Genomic DNA, 18,461 nt, shown 5'->3' with positions numbered 1-18,461 from the left:
GACATAACATCTTCATTTTGGAAACTTCTGGATGATCCTGGTGGAGTTCAGCCAATATCTGGCGGCGACCTTTACTCAGAACAATCACCCTGCTCCTCATAACAACATGGAGGAGAAAGTGAGGACTGCAGATGCTGGAGTATCAGAGCTGAAAATGCATTGCTGGAAAAGTGCAGCAGGTCAGGCAGCATCTAAGGAACAGGAGAATCGACGTTTCGGGCACCAGCCCTTCTTCAGGAAAGGGCTTTCCTGAAGAAGGGCTGATGCCCGAAACATCGATTCTCCTGTTCCTTGGATGCTGCCTGACCTGCTGCGCTTTTCCAGCAACACATTTTCAGTGCTCATAACAACATGCCAACCTCTATTGTGATCTGGTCTCCCTGGATCCAAAAAGGTTTACATTCTGATTGTGGTGGCTGTTTGGTTTCCCCCATCACCACCAGCTGTTTCAGTTTTTTCTGGACCGGATTTTTCTGCATCCAATGTCTGATATTGTCAGCTGTGACTGCAAATGTGTCCAGATAGTTTAAAACCATTATGCTTTCTTGCATTGGTACCAATGGCAGTGTATCTGTCAGTGGGAGGTGGCTCAATGTGTCCGCATTTGCTGCTTAACCTCCTGGACAGTATTCCAACTTGTAAATATAGGCTCTTAGTCTTACAGCCCACCACTGAATTCGGATTGAAGCCGTGGGCAGAACAGCCTTGTCCTTGTTCAGTAGACCGAACAGGGTTTCATCCATATAGATACTAGAAGAACTTTGTAAAGGAGAGCACCCCTGCCAGCTTTGCAAATAAATCCTCCCTGTGAGGGACTGGGTATTTATTCAGCTGTGAGAAGTGGTTTACTATTTGTTTCAAACCCCTACAGAAGTGAAATGACCCATTGGGCTTCCCATCGATATGACTGGTGCTGCCCATTCTGCAAACTGGACTGGTTTGATCATGCCTTCACTTTCCAGCCTTCTGATTTCTGCCTCCCCTTTTACACATAAGGCAAATGGAACTAGAAAGTGCTTGTAGAATTGTGGAATCACTTCCTGGTTAACATGCAAAGTGGCCTTGGCTTCTAAACCTTCTTGAAAAACATCCTGATATTTAATTAGGATTCTGCTCTGGCAGCCATTTTCTAATCGATAATGTTGAGCCAATCTAGGTGAATCTTTCTCAACCAATTTCATCCCACTAAGCTTGGGCCCGAGACTTTTACAATAATCAATGGTAACTGAACCAGCTGCCTGCTATAACAGACTGGAACCAAAGATATACCCTTAATCTGTAAAGAGTATGGGTTCTCAGTCTAGCCAACATATTGCGCAAACTTGAGGGCTGGTGTACAGAGCGAATTTTGTTAAAGACTAGTTCCACAATCACAGGCAGAGACGTGCCAGTTTTGGCCTATGTCAGAACTAGCTGATCATTTAACCAAACATTATTTTGGTTGGTACTATTTAGATGTTGCTTACCAATTTAACTGTTCCATGACAGAAGTAGATGGCCTTTCCAGGGTGTGCATTCTCCTGGATGTCAGCCGATGAGTTCTTACTCCATTTAGGTCTAGTGGGATTTTGTGTCTTGAGTCTGCACACTGGCAGTAATGGCTTGCTGGTCTGGACCTTGGGAAATTTTAGCCCCTTGGTCGAGGCTTGGCTTTGTTTTGGGGTTTTGCTGTGGGCTGACCTGTGGGCATTTTCCAATGATAAAGCTAGTTGTGGTGCCTGTTTGAAGTCCATTTGGGCTTCAGCTAGTCGGTGCTTTTTCATGGTTACATCATTAAGCCCAGATACTAAATGGAGTCTCAGCATTTCATTAAGGGTTAAACCAAAGTCACAAGCCTCTGCCAGTCATCTTAACTTAGTCAAAAATCCCAATACAGATTCCCCTGTTTATCAAATTGCTGAGTAAAACTGATCACATCTCAGAATTAGAGGAAGCTTGGGGTCATAATATTCCTTAATTAAACCCATCAATTCTAGACACGTTTTAGTATCTCATGCCAGAGGCAAATGTAGACTCCTAATAACTGATAAAGCTGTGGGTTCAGAAGCTGTCAGGAAAATTACTTGAGGTTGCTTTGCATTTGTCCCAAGACATTTGCCCGGAAAACAATAGCTCATTCCTTCCGAATACTGGACCCAGTCTTTGACGGCAGGATCAAATAAGTCAAGCTTCCCAAATAATGACATGATGCTAGAAATGCTTACCCCAACTCAACAATGACTGTTGTAAGTGAGTTTCTTTAGGACCATGCCTTTGTCTCATTGCGACTGAAAATAACTCCACAGACGCTGGTATCCTATCACCAAGACACCCTTTATTTGCACTTGGAGAGCCCTTGACACTGATCCAGCTCTCAGAATGAATAGAACCTCTGAAACTCCTGTTTATATCTGTCAGCCAGGGCTCCCTGATTGGTCAGATTAATAGCCCCATTCATGGAGCTCACCCCTCAGATCCACCTGGCTGACCTGGTTACAATCATTACATCCACCTGGGCAACCAAAGCCCGCTGTTTCTTTGCAGGATATTACACATCACAACATCAAATTCTCATGCTGCATTATGCACCAAAGACCAATATTCACCCAGCAGCCCTAGCCAACATTTAAGACCCATGAATACCAGCCAAATGCTCGAATTTTGTTCACCCATCAGTCTCATCTGCCATTTCTCTCTGCCTACATATACATAAAGGTGTTCACAAATAGCCAGCACATTATCCAAATACTACCATAGACATTGTCTCTTGCAGAACAAGGTAGCATACAGTGGAAGGCAATGAAAGAGTATGAGGGAAGGAAAGGACATTGGGATTTCATAGGGACCAGATAGCTCTCAGCATTATTGTACAAGTTACAATGGGCCCATTGTATTGACTGTAGTGGGAACATTGAGGCTAACAAGTCTTCCTGTCTTAGGTCCCTCATCAGCTTTCTTAGATTAGATTAGATTACTTACAGTGTGGAAACAGGCCCTTCGGCCCAACGCCGACCCACAACCCACCCAGACCCGTTCCCCTACATTTACCCCTTCACCTAACACTATGGACAATTTAGCATGGCCAATTCACCTAACCCACACATTTTTTGGACTGTGGGAGGAAACCGGAGCACCTGGAGGAAACCCACGCAGACACAGGAAGAATGTGCAAACTCCACACAGTTAGTCGTCTGAGGTGGGAATTGAACCCGGATCTCTGTCACTGTGAGGCAGCAGTGCTAACCACTGTGCCACAGTGCCGCCCCACCGTGCTGCTCTTCCCATCCAGCTATTAAGTGTGATGAACAAGTAGCTGATGGTGTCACCACGGCCCACTAGCTCACATTTCCATCCATTCCTTTACTCTGACCTTCCTCTTCTGAGTTCCTGCTTTCAGATACTCAGGAACTACCTCCTGAGCAACAACAGCTGCCTAAGGAGGAGAGCGAACATCTGCATAACATTTATCAAGAGGTTTAACAGATTGATCTGACTCATACAGCCAACAGCACAGCCACTGGTACTTCACACAGCTTAGAGATGGGAACAGAGTTGAGTTTGGCTTGTCTGGCAGCCTCCTTTCACTGTTAATAGAAGTGAATATGGAAGCATAATACACAAAGTTAGTTTAATGTTAATATTTTTATTGCTGTTTTATTGATACTAAAACTGATTAAAAATAGAAAAGGGAAAAGCAATGAAGCACTGCTGGAAAATCAGATGGAGCAATGTTTCACAAGAGATGGCAGTAATGTTAGAGCCAAGCCAAAGTGTATTATGTTAAATCTGTATGCTGTTTGCCATTCACTCGTATCATGTGCATGACAAAAGTTGGTTATACCCACACTGAATCAAATGTATTTTGCATGCACAACGTTGGCACATAAAATTTGAATGATGATCACATCAGTAAAGAACAAAGAAAGGAACAACAACATTCTGGTTCTGGCATCATGAATGGCCACAGTTGGAAAAATCTCAGCCTAAGTAGATCAGGCTAGTTACAGGAGGGGAAGTAGGTGAGTCCTTGGTGTGCAGTTACAAGGTTAGCAACCTGTGAAGATGTGCTGGGAGAAATTTCTGCAAATAGGGATATTTAAAAATAGGGTAATAATACCAGACAGTTCAAGTTTCTCAAGGTCAGTTGATATAAAAGTAATGCACATAATCCAAGTGGAAAACATTTTTAGACAACATCCAGGACCACTTCCTCATTCAATATGTCTCACATTCAGCAATGAAACAAACGTTGCTTGATTTTAGTCTGAGAAATTAAATGGAACAAATAATTGATGCAAGAAGAGAATATGGGAAATAGTCACCATTATATAGTTTAAATGTAATAATAACAAAGATAAGGATGCTGCAAACAATATAGAGGAAGATCAGTGAGATGAGAAAACATCTGACCCAAGCTAACTGGACAAAATGATTGATGGCTCAATAGGAAATATTTCCATTACAAAAAGGATAGAGTAAATGCATTTGCATAAAATATAGAGTTGTGTGGATAAATTAAGTTTGAACTGTAATTCAAAATGGATGGACTTGAAAACAAAACTGATGTTAATTATGAGCAAAATAGGCTCAATACATGAGAGGTGACGACATAATGGGATAAATTAATGGGAACAGGAAAATGATAAAAACATCGACAAAAATAGTAAAGAAGAAGTAGGATTGCTCAGAGGTGATGGGAGGAATGTAAAGGAAGATCACAGGGAAAAAAAACTATATAACTTACAGCAGATTTTACAAATGATGCAGTGAAAACATAGGCATGTGAAAACAAGATATATAACTATTGCCATGAATAGACCCCTTGAGGAAGGAGGAATATGATAGCATGGTACTTATGGGTTGGAGAACCTTCCTGCTACTCATTAGCTGTTTGGTGTTTGCTAATTAATCAATTTAAGATTATTCATAGGTTGCAAAATACTTTAGTTTGTTCTGAGGACTCAGCTTTATCTCTATAAAATACCGGAAGTAATATTAACTTGGGTACTACGTACTGTAATAGGTTAGGACAACTCCAGGCTCTTTGTTTGAATCTAGATGAAATTAAAATTCTCTTCTAGTTGCTATTCAGGCATAAATAAATTATGTCAGTAATTTATTCTCAGTAACCACAATCCACAGCATAATACTTGCCTTTGTAGATCACAGTTCGAGCACTCAAAGACATTTAGCAGGGTCAAGGAAGTGTGAGGATGATGTATCACAGCTATTCTTTTCAGTTATGAGTTGCTGACATTTCTGGGAGAATTTGAATCTATAGCACAAAAAAAATCTGTAAGTGTTTGTGTGCATGGAGCACGAGAAGAAAATAAATCCTTTCCATTTCTCCATGAAATTCATAAGCAAGAACATTCATGCCCTCCCCAAAAATATTCATGGAAAATATTCCAATTGGATTTTGAAAAAATTAAGAATTTAGTAAATACTGTCCTTAACGTTAAACTATTAATATAGTTTCTTTCCTGGTAATGTATCAACAGCAGAGATATAAAAAGTAAACAGTCAGATGTTCAAAATAATTTTGTTACATTATTTGAGGTCAGTAAATTGGGTATGACAGAATCACTCAACAAAATATTTGATCATGTTCTCCTGCTTCAGTCAGTTTTGCTTTGAGATAGCTAAGTTGCAAAAGGAATATTGAAATAAATTATTGCTTGTTTAACCCTCAGGGTTACTACAAGCAGTGTCAAAAAAAGCCTGAAATGTTCTCACAGGATCGACTGACTACCATCTTTGCAAACATTGAAAGCATTTACAAATTCCAGAAGAAGTTCCTGAAATGTCTGGAGAGGGCATACAATTTACAACAACCATACTTGACTGAGTTTGGCTTCTGCTTTCTCGATTATGTGAGTAGTTATTTAAATTTCCTTTGATCAATAGGATCCTTAGGATCAATAGCTCTTTTAATTTGAGTTTTTTTTTCAAAACTGTTTAGAGGATTCCTCACTGCTACTGATGATGACTGGTTATGACAGCACTTATGTTGTGCAAAACCCATGAATCTTGGGGAACGAAAGACAGTGGTGTGATTCTATCTCTCACATACATTGAGATTTAACCACAACTGACTGTTAGAACATTAAGTAGGGACCAATAAAAATGTGCAATCTAATAACAGTTGGAGAGTTTGAGCTATATGGAGAGGCTGAATAGACTTGGTCTGTTTTCTCCAGAGTGGTGAAGGCTGAGGGGTGACTTTATAGAGGTCTATAAAATCATGAGGGGCATGGATAGGATAAATAGACAAGGTCTGTTCCCTAGGGTGGGGGAGTCCAGAACTAGAGGGCGTAGGTTTAGGGTGAGAGGGAAAGAATTAAAAGGGACCTAAGGGGCAACTTTTTCACACAAAGGATGGGGCGTGTATGGAATAAGCTGCCCAAGGAAGTACTGGAGGCTGGTACAATTACAACAGTTAAAAGGCATCTATATGAATAAGAAGGGTTTAGAGGGATATAGGCCAAGTGCTGGCAAATGGAACTAGATCAATTTAGGATATCTGGTTGGCATGGACAAATGAGACTGAAGGGTCTGTTTCTGTGCTGCACATCTCTGTGACTCTATCAGTCTATAACAGGTTCACTTATTTAACAGACCATCTCAGAACTTTTTTATTTTCATGCAATCTTGTGGACTAGGCAATTAACTTGAGGTCCTACAGTGACAGCACTGTACAATTCTCCCCCAGTCCCTCAACGCAATTACATTAAACTCCATCATATCAACCCACAATCCAACTTGGAAAAAAGTGAGTTCTAGATTTACAGGGCACCGACCTGATTCAAGGAACAAAAGATTTGTATTATGACAGTTGGGGTCCTAACAGCAGTTGGAAGATCCGAATCAAAAGGATGGCATGGTGGCTCCAAGGTTATCACTGCGGCCTCACAACGACAGGGACCTAGGTTCAATTTCAGTATCAGGCAACTGTCTGTGTGGAGTTTGCACATTCTCCCCATGTTTGCGTGGGTTTCCTCCAGGTGCTCCGGTTTCCTCCCACCGTCCAAAGTTGTGCAGGTTACGTGAATTGGCCATGTTAAATTGCCCATAGTGTTCAGGGATGTGTAGGTTAGGGGTCAATGTAGAGTAATGGGGAATGGATTTGGGTGGGATAAATGTCGGAGGGTCAGTGTGGACTTGTAGGGCCGAAGAGCCTATTTCTACACTGTAGGGATTCTAAAAACTGTATTCTAAATTCTAAAAAACTAATAACAGCATCAAGCATTTATATAACAATTTGAATGTACTAAAATATCCCAGGTGCTTCACAGGACATTTATCAAACAAATTCTGTTAATTAATGGACCAGTAAATGGACCAAGCTAATACTACACCTACTTCTCCTGCTTTGAGTTATTTTGTTCCTGGATCAGAACACATTCCACACAATTATCTTTTCTTTGGTTCTGAGAAGCCAGATGACATCAGCTGCTCCTCCTGGTTCTACAAGTGATACTGTGAGCCACTACTTGCAAATCACCAACCGTGAAATTGTCATACATAGATTTTGAATGGGTTAGATTTGATAAATATTTCTTAAAATATGTTTTTATCTGATACATTGATCTATGGATTAATACATCTCACTTTTAGCATCAGCAGTACATAAGAATTAAGCGCAGGAGCAGTCACATTACTGTAATGGCCTGTTCTACAATTCAATAAGATCATAACTAAACTTCTACTTAAATTACCCTTTCCCAACCAGAGCTCCTGACTTTTTTTTTGCATTCAAAATCTATCATCAACTGTTTTTGAATATGATTAACAAATAAATATCTTTGGGGTAGATAATCTCAACATTGAGTGGATGCATTTTTCCTCCTCCCAGTCCTTATTGTAGATCTGTATCTGTCAAGTGTGGGGTTCTTTAGGAGGTTAAATGGTCTCATGTAACTGGTAGCCATCTTGTATTCTAAAGAGCAGTGCGTTGTAAACAATATGCTGTTTATTGCATCTCCACAACAATTTATACGTTATAAAAATAGGCTTTACATTTCTATGAAGACTGTTGGGGGAGACAGTCTTTCTCTCCTTTCTTTCTCTCCCCCAAGTTTGCAATATGTCAAGGTGCTTATTGCACTGAAGCAAGTATTAATCCTTTCAGATCCATGTAACATCTCTATATTTTCCAAATAATATTGTTTTATACTAGCTTATATAACAGCGTTTACTATTAACCCATCTCCAAGGGCGTGTAACTCAACTCCAAGACTTTTCTGAATCAAAATGTTAAGCATTGTTTTTATACAGCTCTGGAGAAGATGGAACTTGAACTTGGCTTAGAAGTAAGAACACTACCAATGCACCACAACAGCCCTCCAATTCAATTCTTTTCTTTTTTCTTTTATATCCAGAAGTCTTATCACACACAACTGAATGGCTTTTTCCAGCACCAAATCTGCTGTGGCAATTTTCACCTATTAACCACCACCAGTATATTCTGCATTTTCCAAATAAATTACACACAAGCCAATTAATGGTAATGCATTTAATGTGTTTAGATATCTTCAAATCACTCTGTTATTACACACCTCTGGAGCAAGTGGTATTTTAATGTTTTGGAGATGCGGGTGTTGGACTGGGGTGTACAAAGTTAAAAATCACACAACACCAGGTTATAGTCCAACAGGTTTAATTGGAAGCACACTAGGCTATATTGTCTAGCTAACATCAATTGTTACAGTTAACCTGAAAATGCAACTTTTAAAAAAAGGTTTTGTGATTTACACATGAAAGAAGTGAAATTATCATGGTATTCGAACAGATGAAAGACTCAACAGACAATAAAGGTATTTTTCAATGTATCATTTCAGTTACATCACAATGGAAACGTTATCGATAAATTCTGTGCTTTACAATTGTGTCCTCCACTATCACCTGATGAAGGAGCGGCACTCTGAAAGCTAGTGTGCTTCTAATTAAACCTGTTGGACAATAACCTGGTGTTGTGTGATTTTTAATTTTGTACTTTAATGCATACTTCCTAGTTCAGAGGTAGACATACCACTACTGCAGCATTGGAACCCTTCAAACTTAGCACCTAGAGATATGTTAATTAACCTGTTCAGAGATGTTCTTACCCAGGCTCAGATATGACCCCAAACCCAACTTGTTGTTTTCTTTTCTTTTGTGAATCCAGTTTTCTTGGAAAGGATAGGAAGTTGGATCTTTCCCTTTCTATCCATCAGTAAGTCAAATGGTGCTGGAATATGTTGCAATTCATTAGTACGATATAGAAATTGGAATTCTTCTTCAAGAATGACTTAACCATTCTGACCCTATGTTCAATTGTGGGCAAAATGGTGAGGATATGACATCAAATCCAGAACTGGCTACAAAATTGCTGAACCACTCAATGCATTGTGTGAAACAAACATAACTTTCTACGTATCAGAAATATCATATGTGAGACTTAGATGACTGCTTACATAGTTGTTGTATTCAATTTCTTAACCTCGATCGATCAGGAGTAATTAATCAATGACAGTCAGATAAGATCTCCTGTCAAATAAAAAGAGATCCCAAGGCCTGTTCGGCATTTGGTTGATATTAATAATTCTTTTTGCTCTGGCATGTGAATGGTGCATGTCTCACAAATGGTAATAAGTTCCTTAATATTGCTGAGGATCCCAGGACACCACACTGTAAACTGAATAGATCGCATTTGGTGACTCCTAGATGTCCTTGATGAAGCTTCCCCGAAACTTCTTCTCCAGTTGAAGCTGGGATGTTTTTCATACACAAGCAGGTGTTTAACAATTTTAAAACTATTCCTGTGCTCAAAATATGTTTTCTTGGCCACATCCCACTGAAGCAGCTATGCAAATAACTCTTGGTGCAATGTCACCAGAATTGCAGACATTCGTGGTCTCTCTTTCATTCTTATTGAATCTGGCTACACTGATTGTGATTTGCTGGCTGTTGTGCTACTGTGGACCAAGTGTATGACTTGATTTCTCTGGATGGTCGCTCAGGAGAGCACATCCACTGTTGCCGGTTTCCCTGTGTGTAGACTGCTTCAGAAGTGACAGTCATGAGAAAAAAACTTTCCATCTTTGGAAGCATTCTTGCACGTTCTTTCTCATTGAGTTGATGTCTCAATGATTGAGCTGCTCTCAACTATTATCAAAAGTAGACAATGAAGTCTTTGTTATCTGACAATTTGTTTCAGAGCCAATAGATCTTTTGTTACAGAGCCAATAGCCCAGCATGACTAAGCACTTAAGAAAGACTGTAACTTTTGAACTATCATCTTTATTTCTTTATTTACTACTTAATACAAAGAATGACCGTGATGTTTAACTTTTAACTTCCTTCTTTAATTCTTTCTATTCTGTTCTTAAGATTTTGTACCTAGATAGTTGTACCTAAGATTGTACTATGTGTGGTGATATTGTACACTTTTGATGATATTCCTGTACTTTTGTGCTTGAGCATATGTGACAATAAAATCTAAATCTAAATCTAGATCTAGACCAGCCATTGATTTCTATTGAAAGCTGGACATACAGAATAAAATATCAAATTTAGTTGCTCAGTAACTTTTACTTTCTGAGGTACTTCCCATCTGCATTAAACTAAAAATAAATGAATTTAATTCAAAACCAAAGATGAGATGAGGAATTTTCTTTTAACATAGCATATCATTGTGATCTGGAATGTACCACCTCAAACATTGTTGGAAGTAAATTCAATGACAATGTTGAAAAGGAAATTGATCATAATGTTTGGACTGGAAAAATTTGCAGAGCAATGGAATAAAGTGGGGGATTGGAGCTATTTGGCTTTAGCAAAGGATTGAAACTTGCAGTGTGGTCTGAAAGAGCACCTCCCCCCCACCCCTCCACCCCACCCCTATACTATATATCAATGCATGATAACAGAACTTGTACTATTGTTGACCAAAGTTTATCAAGTTTCAAGTCAGTGCTTCCAATTGAATCAGTTTGACTATAACCTGGTGTTGTGTGATTTTTAACCAAGTCAGAAGAGATACTGTTCCTTTACCAAGTTGTGCTTATTTGCCTGTATCCTTGCATAGGAATGACATTCAACTGTCAGCTTGATTTGATGTAATGAAGTTAACACTAGTGTTGGATTGATGTATATTATTTTTGTTACAAAACAACACTAACTATGAACAAACAAAGATTCTAAAATATGCTCTCATGTTTTCACTTCTGTTGACTTAATTCAACCTTTGAGCAGTCTTTGGATATCACCTCCCATCACTTGACAGTAATAATTACAAATTAGAGTTTTAATGAAACCTCTGTTGCAGCTCAAAATAAATTCTGTGAGCATATTTTGTTCCTGCAGTTCAAAAGCTATAATTTCCTAATTAACTGTCCTTAACATACACGTGTACCCCCGATTATTAACAATTATCTCACACACACAGTATTCTGATTATTTGACTGGATTTTGCTAAGTTGCATTCAGGATTTTGAATCCAGAATATTATTTAGAATTAATTATTGAAATGAAGAACTTACTTAAAATGACAAAAGTTAAAAGTGCAAAATTCTCAAGAGAGGTAAAAAGTATTATTCCATGAAAATCTGCAATCCATCTATTTTCCTCCACAGGAAATATTTTGAAGAAATGGAACAGTTTCAAATTGTTCATGAAACAATCTGATTTTCTTGATGAACATGTATTCAATATATCCTTCTCCTCACTTCATTAGTGAATAAAGCCCATTTCAGGATGCACCATTGCTAATCTATGCAAGAGATTATGCAAGGGGTAGGAGCAAGAATAGAACATATGGCTTGGCATGTATGCACCTTATGACTGATCTTGGGCTTTAACTTCACTTTCCTACTTGCCCCCCACTTCCCTCAATTACCTGAGAGCCCAAAATTTCTCCATCACAACTTTAATGTATTCAATGATGGCACAGCTACAACCCTCTGAGGTAAAGAATTTCATATATTCACACTCCTCATCTCAGTCTCAAATTATTGACCCTTCAGCCTGAGACCTTGATGTTGTGTTTGAGATTCCCCAGACCACAGACTCTTGAACTCTCATTATTTATCCTGTCAAGACTCTTCAGTACCTTACATTTTTCAATGAGATCAACTATCATTTTCCTAAATTCATGAACTTATCAACCAACGTACTCAGCCTGTCATCATAGGCCAACTCTCACTTCAAAGGGACCAATCCAGTGATTCTTTGCTGTACTATCTCCCAGGTACTTCCTTTCTTAAAACACTATTTCAGGTATGACAAAACTCTCAAACTGCAATTGTCAATTTGTTCAATCTTTGCATTTTAACTATACTGCTTTTTATTTAAGGACAGAACAGCTTACCTAGGACTACAGTTACTTTTGGAGTCCATATCATCAATCCTATTGCAATGCTTCCAACCATTTCTTGATTTCACGAGGGAATCAAATTGACTGAAATATTGGCACCTGCAATGCTGGGACCTCAGGAGAAAGCCAAGATGGATCATCCACTCAGCACTTCTAGCTGAAGATGGCTGCAAATGCTCCAGCCTTATCATTTGCTCTGATATACTGGGCTCCCCCATCATTGAGGTTGGAGATATTTGTGGAAAATCCTCGCAATTTTTGGGAACCTAATCTGGGAGTTCACAGCATCCACTGTCATTAATCCATGATGAAGACCGATATTTTGTGTGAGAAAGAGGCATGCATCAATTGCTTCAAAATACAAGTTGATTTGTTTAATCATTGCATGTCATTACTCTCACAAGAGTTCATTATCTGTCTCCAAGCCTTTCTGAATGATTTTTTCAAGTTAATTTTTCTATCTCAACTATCTCCCCTCCCACTATGCATTATTTTTTCTCTTTGTTTTGTCCATCTAATTCTTATCAATCCTGAATCTCCTTAAATTTCATTATTTATGAGATAGACCGTTGGATCCAATGTTCAACGTTCACTTACCATACTGACCTCACATCCCTGATGTCAATCTACACCTCCAGAAAATTGCAGCTCAAAAAATAAGATGACCTGTCAAGTTTGGAAGAAATTTCAACTCAAAATTCCCTCCCCTAAGTCAAAAATTCACTCATCAGCAGAACATGCAAATAGACAAATAAATTCATTGTACAAGTGTGAAGCTAAATAGAAATGATACTATATGCAGAATGGAAAACACTTTTTTTTGCTTCTTATGTAAATAAAGCTCTTAACAATTAAATAACTTTATACTTTGTTTTAATTGTGGCTGGGATATCATTCTTAACTTTATAACAAAATGGCAAATTGGACATGCACATGCCAGCCCATTATCGAACCAGGCCAATTCTCAATTCAATTGGCTTTGATTCAGTTGGAATGGAAATCGGGCAGCTGCTGCAATGGATAGTTGATTCACTCAAAGCGTTAAACATCCCAATGATAAAGGTAAATATTATCCCCATTGTTTACATTTTAAAAACAAACTTAGAGTCATAGAGTCACAGAGATGTACAGCACAGAAACAGATCCTTCAGTCCAACCTGTCCATGCCAACCGGATATTCTAACCTAATCTAGTCCCATTTGCCAGAGCCCGGCCCATATCTCTCAAAGACCTTCCTATTCATATACCTATCCAGATGCCTTTTAAATGTTGCAATTGTACCAGCCTCTACACTTCCTCTGGCAGCTCATTCCATACACACACCACTCTCTGTATGAAAAAGTTGTCCCTTAGGTCTCTTTTATATCCTTCCCCTCTCACCCTTAACCTATACCCTCTAGTGCTGGACACCCCCACCCCAGGGAAAAGACCTTGTCTGTTTATCCTATCCATGCCCCTAAGATTTTGTAAACCTCTATAATGTCACCCCTCAGCCTCCGACGCTCCAGGGAAAACAGCCCCAGCATGTTCAGCCTCTCCCTATAGCTAAAATCCTCCAACCCTGGCAACATCCTTGTAAATCTTTTCTGAATCTTTCAAGTTCACAACATCCTTCCATTAGGAAGGAGACCAGAATTGCATGCAATATTCCAAAAGTGGCCTCACCAATGTTCGGTACAGCTGCAGGACCTCCCAACTCCTATATTCCATGCTCTGACCAATAAAGGAAAGCATACCAAATGTCTTCTTCACTATCCTATCTACTTGCGACTCTACTTTCAAGGAACTATGAACCTTCACTCCAAGGTCTCTTTGTTAAGCAACACTCCCAAGGACCTTACTATTAAGCAAATAAGTCCTGCTCTGATTTGCATTTCCAAAATGCGGCACATCACATTTATCTAAATTAAATTCCATCTGCCCCTCCTCAGCCCATTGACCCATCTGATCAAAATCCCACTGTAATCTGAGGTAACCCACCACACCTCCGATTTGGATGTCATCTGCTATCTTATTAACTATACCTCCTATGTTCACATCCAAATCATTTATATTCATGATGAAAAGTAGTGGATCCAGCACGGATCCTTGTGGCACACTAGTGGTCACAGGCCTCCAGTCTGAAAAACAACCCTCTGCCACCACCCTCTGTCTTCTACCAAATGGCTAGCTGTCCCTGTATTCCATGAGATCTAACCTTGCTAATCAGTCTCCCATGGAGTCCATATAGAGCATGTCCACTGCTCTGCCCTCATCAATCCTCTTTGTTACTTCTTCAAAAACTCAATCAAGTCCATGAGACATGATTTCCCACACACAAAGCCATGCTGACTATCCCTAATCAGTGTTTACCTTTCCAAATACATGTAAATCTTGTCCCTCATGATTCTCTCCAAAAACTTGCCCACCACTGATGTCATTACCACCTTTTTAAAACAGTGGCACCACATTAGCTAACCTTTAGCCTTCTGGCATCTCATCTGTGACTACTGATGATACAAATTTCTCAGCAAGAGGTCCAACAATCACTTCCCTAGCTTCCCACAGAGTTCTAGGGTACACCTGATCAGGTCCTGGGGATTTATCCACTTTTATGCATTTCAAGACATCCAGCACTTCCGCCTCTATAATATGGACATTTTCAAGATGCCACCATCTATTTCCTCACTTTCTATATCTTCCATGTCCTTCTGCACAGTAAATACTGATGCAAATTCCTTGTTTATTGTCTCCCCCATCTCCTGCGGTTCCACACAAAGGCCACCTTGCTGATCTTTGAGGGGCCTCATTCTCTCCCTAGCTACCCTTTCAGCCTTAATGTATTTATAAAAACCCTCTGGATTCTCCTTAACTCTATTTGCCAAAGCTATCTCATGTCACTTTTTTGTCCTCATGATTTCCCTCTTAAGTATACTCCTACTGCCTTTAAATTCTTTTAAAGATTCATTTGATCCCTGCTGTTTATACCTGACATACGCTCCCCACTCTTTCTTAATCAAATCCTCAATTTCTCTCGTCATCCAGCATTCCCTACACCTACCAGCCTTTCCTTTCACCTTAACAGGAACATACTGTCTCTGGACTCTCGTTATCGCATTTCTGAAGGCTTCCCATTTTCCAGCCATCCCTTTATATCTGCCCCCAATCAGCTTTTGAAAGTTCTTGCCTAATACTGTCAAAATTAGCCTTTCTACAATTTAGAACTTCAACCTTTATATCTGGTCTTTCCTCTTCCATCACTATTTTAAAACTAATAGAATTATTGTGGTTCTGTTTGCCAAGCTGGGAATTTGTGTTGCAGATGTTTCGTCCCCTGTCTAGGTGACATCTTCAGTGTTTGGGAGCCTCCTGTGAAGTGCTTCTGTGATCTTTCCTCAGGCATTTATTGTGGTTTGTCTCTGCCGCTTCCAGTTGTCTGCAACACAAATTCCCAGCTCGGCGAACAGAACCACAACAACAAGCACCCGCGCTACAAATCTTCTCACAAACTTTAATAGAATTATGGTCGCATGCCCCAAAGTGCTCCCCCACTGACACCTCAGTCACCTGCTCTGTTTTATTTCCCAAGAGTAGGTCAAGTTTTGCACCTTCTCTAGTAGATACATCCACACACTGAATCAGAAAACTTTCTTGTACACGCTTAACAAATTCCTCTCCAACACCATGGCAGTCCCAGTCTGTGTATGGAAAGTTAAAATCCCCTCCCATTACAACCTTATAATTCTTACAGATAACTGAAATCTCCTTCCAAATTTGTTTCTCAATTTCCCACTGATGATTAGGGTGTCTAAAGTAAAATCCCAATAAGGTGTCATCCCTTTCTTATTTCTCAGTTCCACGCAAATAACTTCCCTGGATGTATTCCCAGGAATAACCTCCCTCAGTACAGCTGTAATGTTATCCCTTATCAAAAACGCCACTCCCCCTCCTCTCTTGCCTCCCTTTCTATCCTTCCTGTAGCATTTGTATCCTGGAACATTAAGCTGCCAGTCCTGTCCATCCCTGAGCCATGTCTCCGTAATTGCCATGATATCCCAGTCCCATGTTCCTAACCATGCCCTGAGTTCATCTACTTTCCCTGTTCAGCCTCTTGCATTGAAGTAAATGCAGTTTAATTTATTAGTCCTGCCATGTTTTCTGCTTTGTTCCTTCCTCCCTTGACTATTTTACTTGTTCCCTTTCCCAACTGTACCAGTCTCAGATTGATCTCTTTCCTCACTATTGCCCTGAATTGCCCCCATCTCACTAGTTTAATTCCTCCCGAGCAGCTCTCGCAAGTCTCCCTGCCAGTATATTAGACCCCTTCCAATTCAGGTACAATCCATCCTTCTTGTACAGGTCACTTCTATCCCAGAAGAGATTCCAATGATTCAAAAATGTGAACCCCTCTCCCATGCACCTCAGTCACGCATTCATCTGCTCTCTCCTCCTATTCCTACCCTGACTTGCGCATAGCACCGGGAATAATCCAGATATTACCACTTGAGGACCTCCTTTTTAATTTCCTGCCTAATGTTCTACATTTTCCCTTCAGAAGCTCATCCTTTTCCCTTCCTATGTTGTTGGTTCCAATGTATACAATCACTTCCTGCTGGTCCCTCTCCCCTTTGAGCACATTCTGCACCCTCTCTGAGACATCCTCGATCCTGGCATCAGGGAGCAACACACCATTCAGAGCTTTTGCTGCTGGCCACAGAAATGTCTATCTGTGCCACTGACTACAGAGTCCCCTATCACAATCAATCGTTTGGGACCCGGCATACCCCTGATTGCATTAGAGCCATTTTCAGTACGAGAAACTTGGCTGTTCGTGCTCCATTCCCTTGAGAATCCATCACCCCCTACATTTTCCAAAACAGCATACTTGTTTGAAATGGAAATAGCCACAGGAGACTCCTGCACTACCTGCCTACCCCTCCTACTTTTCCTGGAGTTAACCCATCTTTGTGATTGTATCTGTGGTTTTCTCCCTTCCTTTAACTGCCATCCACCACACCCCCTAACTCTTGTAAATTGCTCATTGCCTCTAACTGTCACTCCAACAGATTCATGTGGTCCAATAGAATTTACATCTAAACACACCTACTACAAACATTATCAACAGTAACATGTAAACTCTCCCCAAACTCCTGCATCTGACAGGAAGAGCACATCACTCAACTAAAAGCCGCCTTTGCTCCTTCACAATCTATAGACCCAGAAAATAGCACTGTCCTTTTGCCCAAAAAAAATTCGCTCCAGGCTAACTTAGTACTTATGGTTTACATTTTTTAAAAAATCAAGAGACAGATTTCAATAAAACACATAATCAAGAAAGAACCCACTCTCTTCACTACTGCAGACTTACACGTTAAAAACTATGCACTTATCTGTTCCTGTGCTGTGATCTGTCCCACATAGGATCCTCTAAGGTCAGCTGTGAATTTTGCTGTTTGTTAATTTTATTCTGGATGCACTTCAATGTCATGAACTCAAACAGCAAAGGCAGTAACTGTGCAGATTCACTGCTGTGTCAGTTAGCAGTGTAGGTTTCTTTCTCTCTCTTCCTCCTGACCATGTGCTCAATGCCTTTATCTGTATGTCTTCCTTTTAAAAGTGTCGTTGTGTTGACTTTTTTCCCAAAGTTCCAAAATAATGCAAAAGCATAAAATATAGTAATTGCTGCTCCTGAAATCACCTCCAACACTTAAAATACCTCCAAAAAGGAGCAGCTCTTACCACCACAACTTTTTCCCATCCTCCGTCTTGGATTATCAAGAATCCATTTTTTTCTTTTGGTTTGGTTTCATGCAGCAGTGAGTTTATTCCATGCTTTTAATTCACTCATGGGATGTGGGCATTGCTTGCTGGGCCAGCATTTGTTATTCATCCTGAATTGTCCTTGAGAAAGTGGTGGTGACTACTTTCTTCAACCATCACAGCCCATTTGCTTTGAGGTTCACATACAATGCTGTTAGGAAAGGAGCTCCAGGATGTTGACCCAACAACACTGAAGGAACAGTGATGTACTTCCATATCAGGTTGGTGAATGGCTTAGAGGGGAACTTGCAGATGATGATGTTCTCAAGCATCTGATGGTGTTATCCTTAGTGACCTTCTGCAGTGCATCTTTGTAGTTACTACTGAT

The 18,461-nt window shown here is 39.9% G+C and overlaps 1 protein-coding gene across 1 annotated transcript in view; it reads left to right on the top strand.

Moving 5' to 3' along the window:
- Positions 1-18,461, top strand: part of LOC140478433 (rho guanine nucleotide exchange factor 4-like) — a 92,020-nt gene that overhangs the window by 46,462 nt on the left and 27,097 nt on the right. The window contains exon 6 of the mRNA XM_072571698.1: positions 5,673-5,852. Within this exon, the coding sequence (XP_072427799.1) occupies positions 5,673-5,852 (180 nt within the window). The remainder of the gene's footprint in view (positions 1-5,672; positions 5,853-18,461) is intronic.

This window comes from Chiloscyllium punctatum, chromosome 6 (genome assembly GCF_047496795.1).
Source record: "Chiloscyllium punctatum isolate Juve2018m chromosome 6, sChiPun1.3, whole genome shotgun sequence".
Lineage (NCBI taxonomy): Eukaryota > Metazoa > Chordata > Chondrichthyes > Orectolobiformes > Hemiscylliidae > Chiloscyllium > Chiloscyllium punctatum.
The sequence above is the reverse complement of the archived record's forward strand: the minus strand, read 5'-3'. Positions and strand labels throughout refer to the sequence as shown.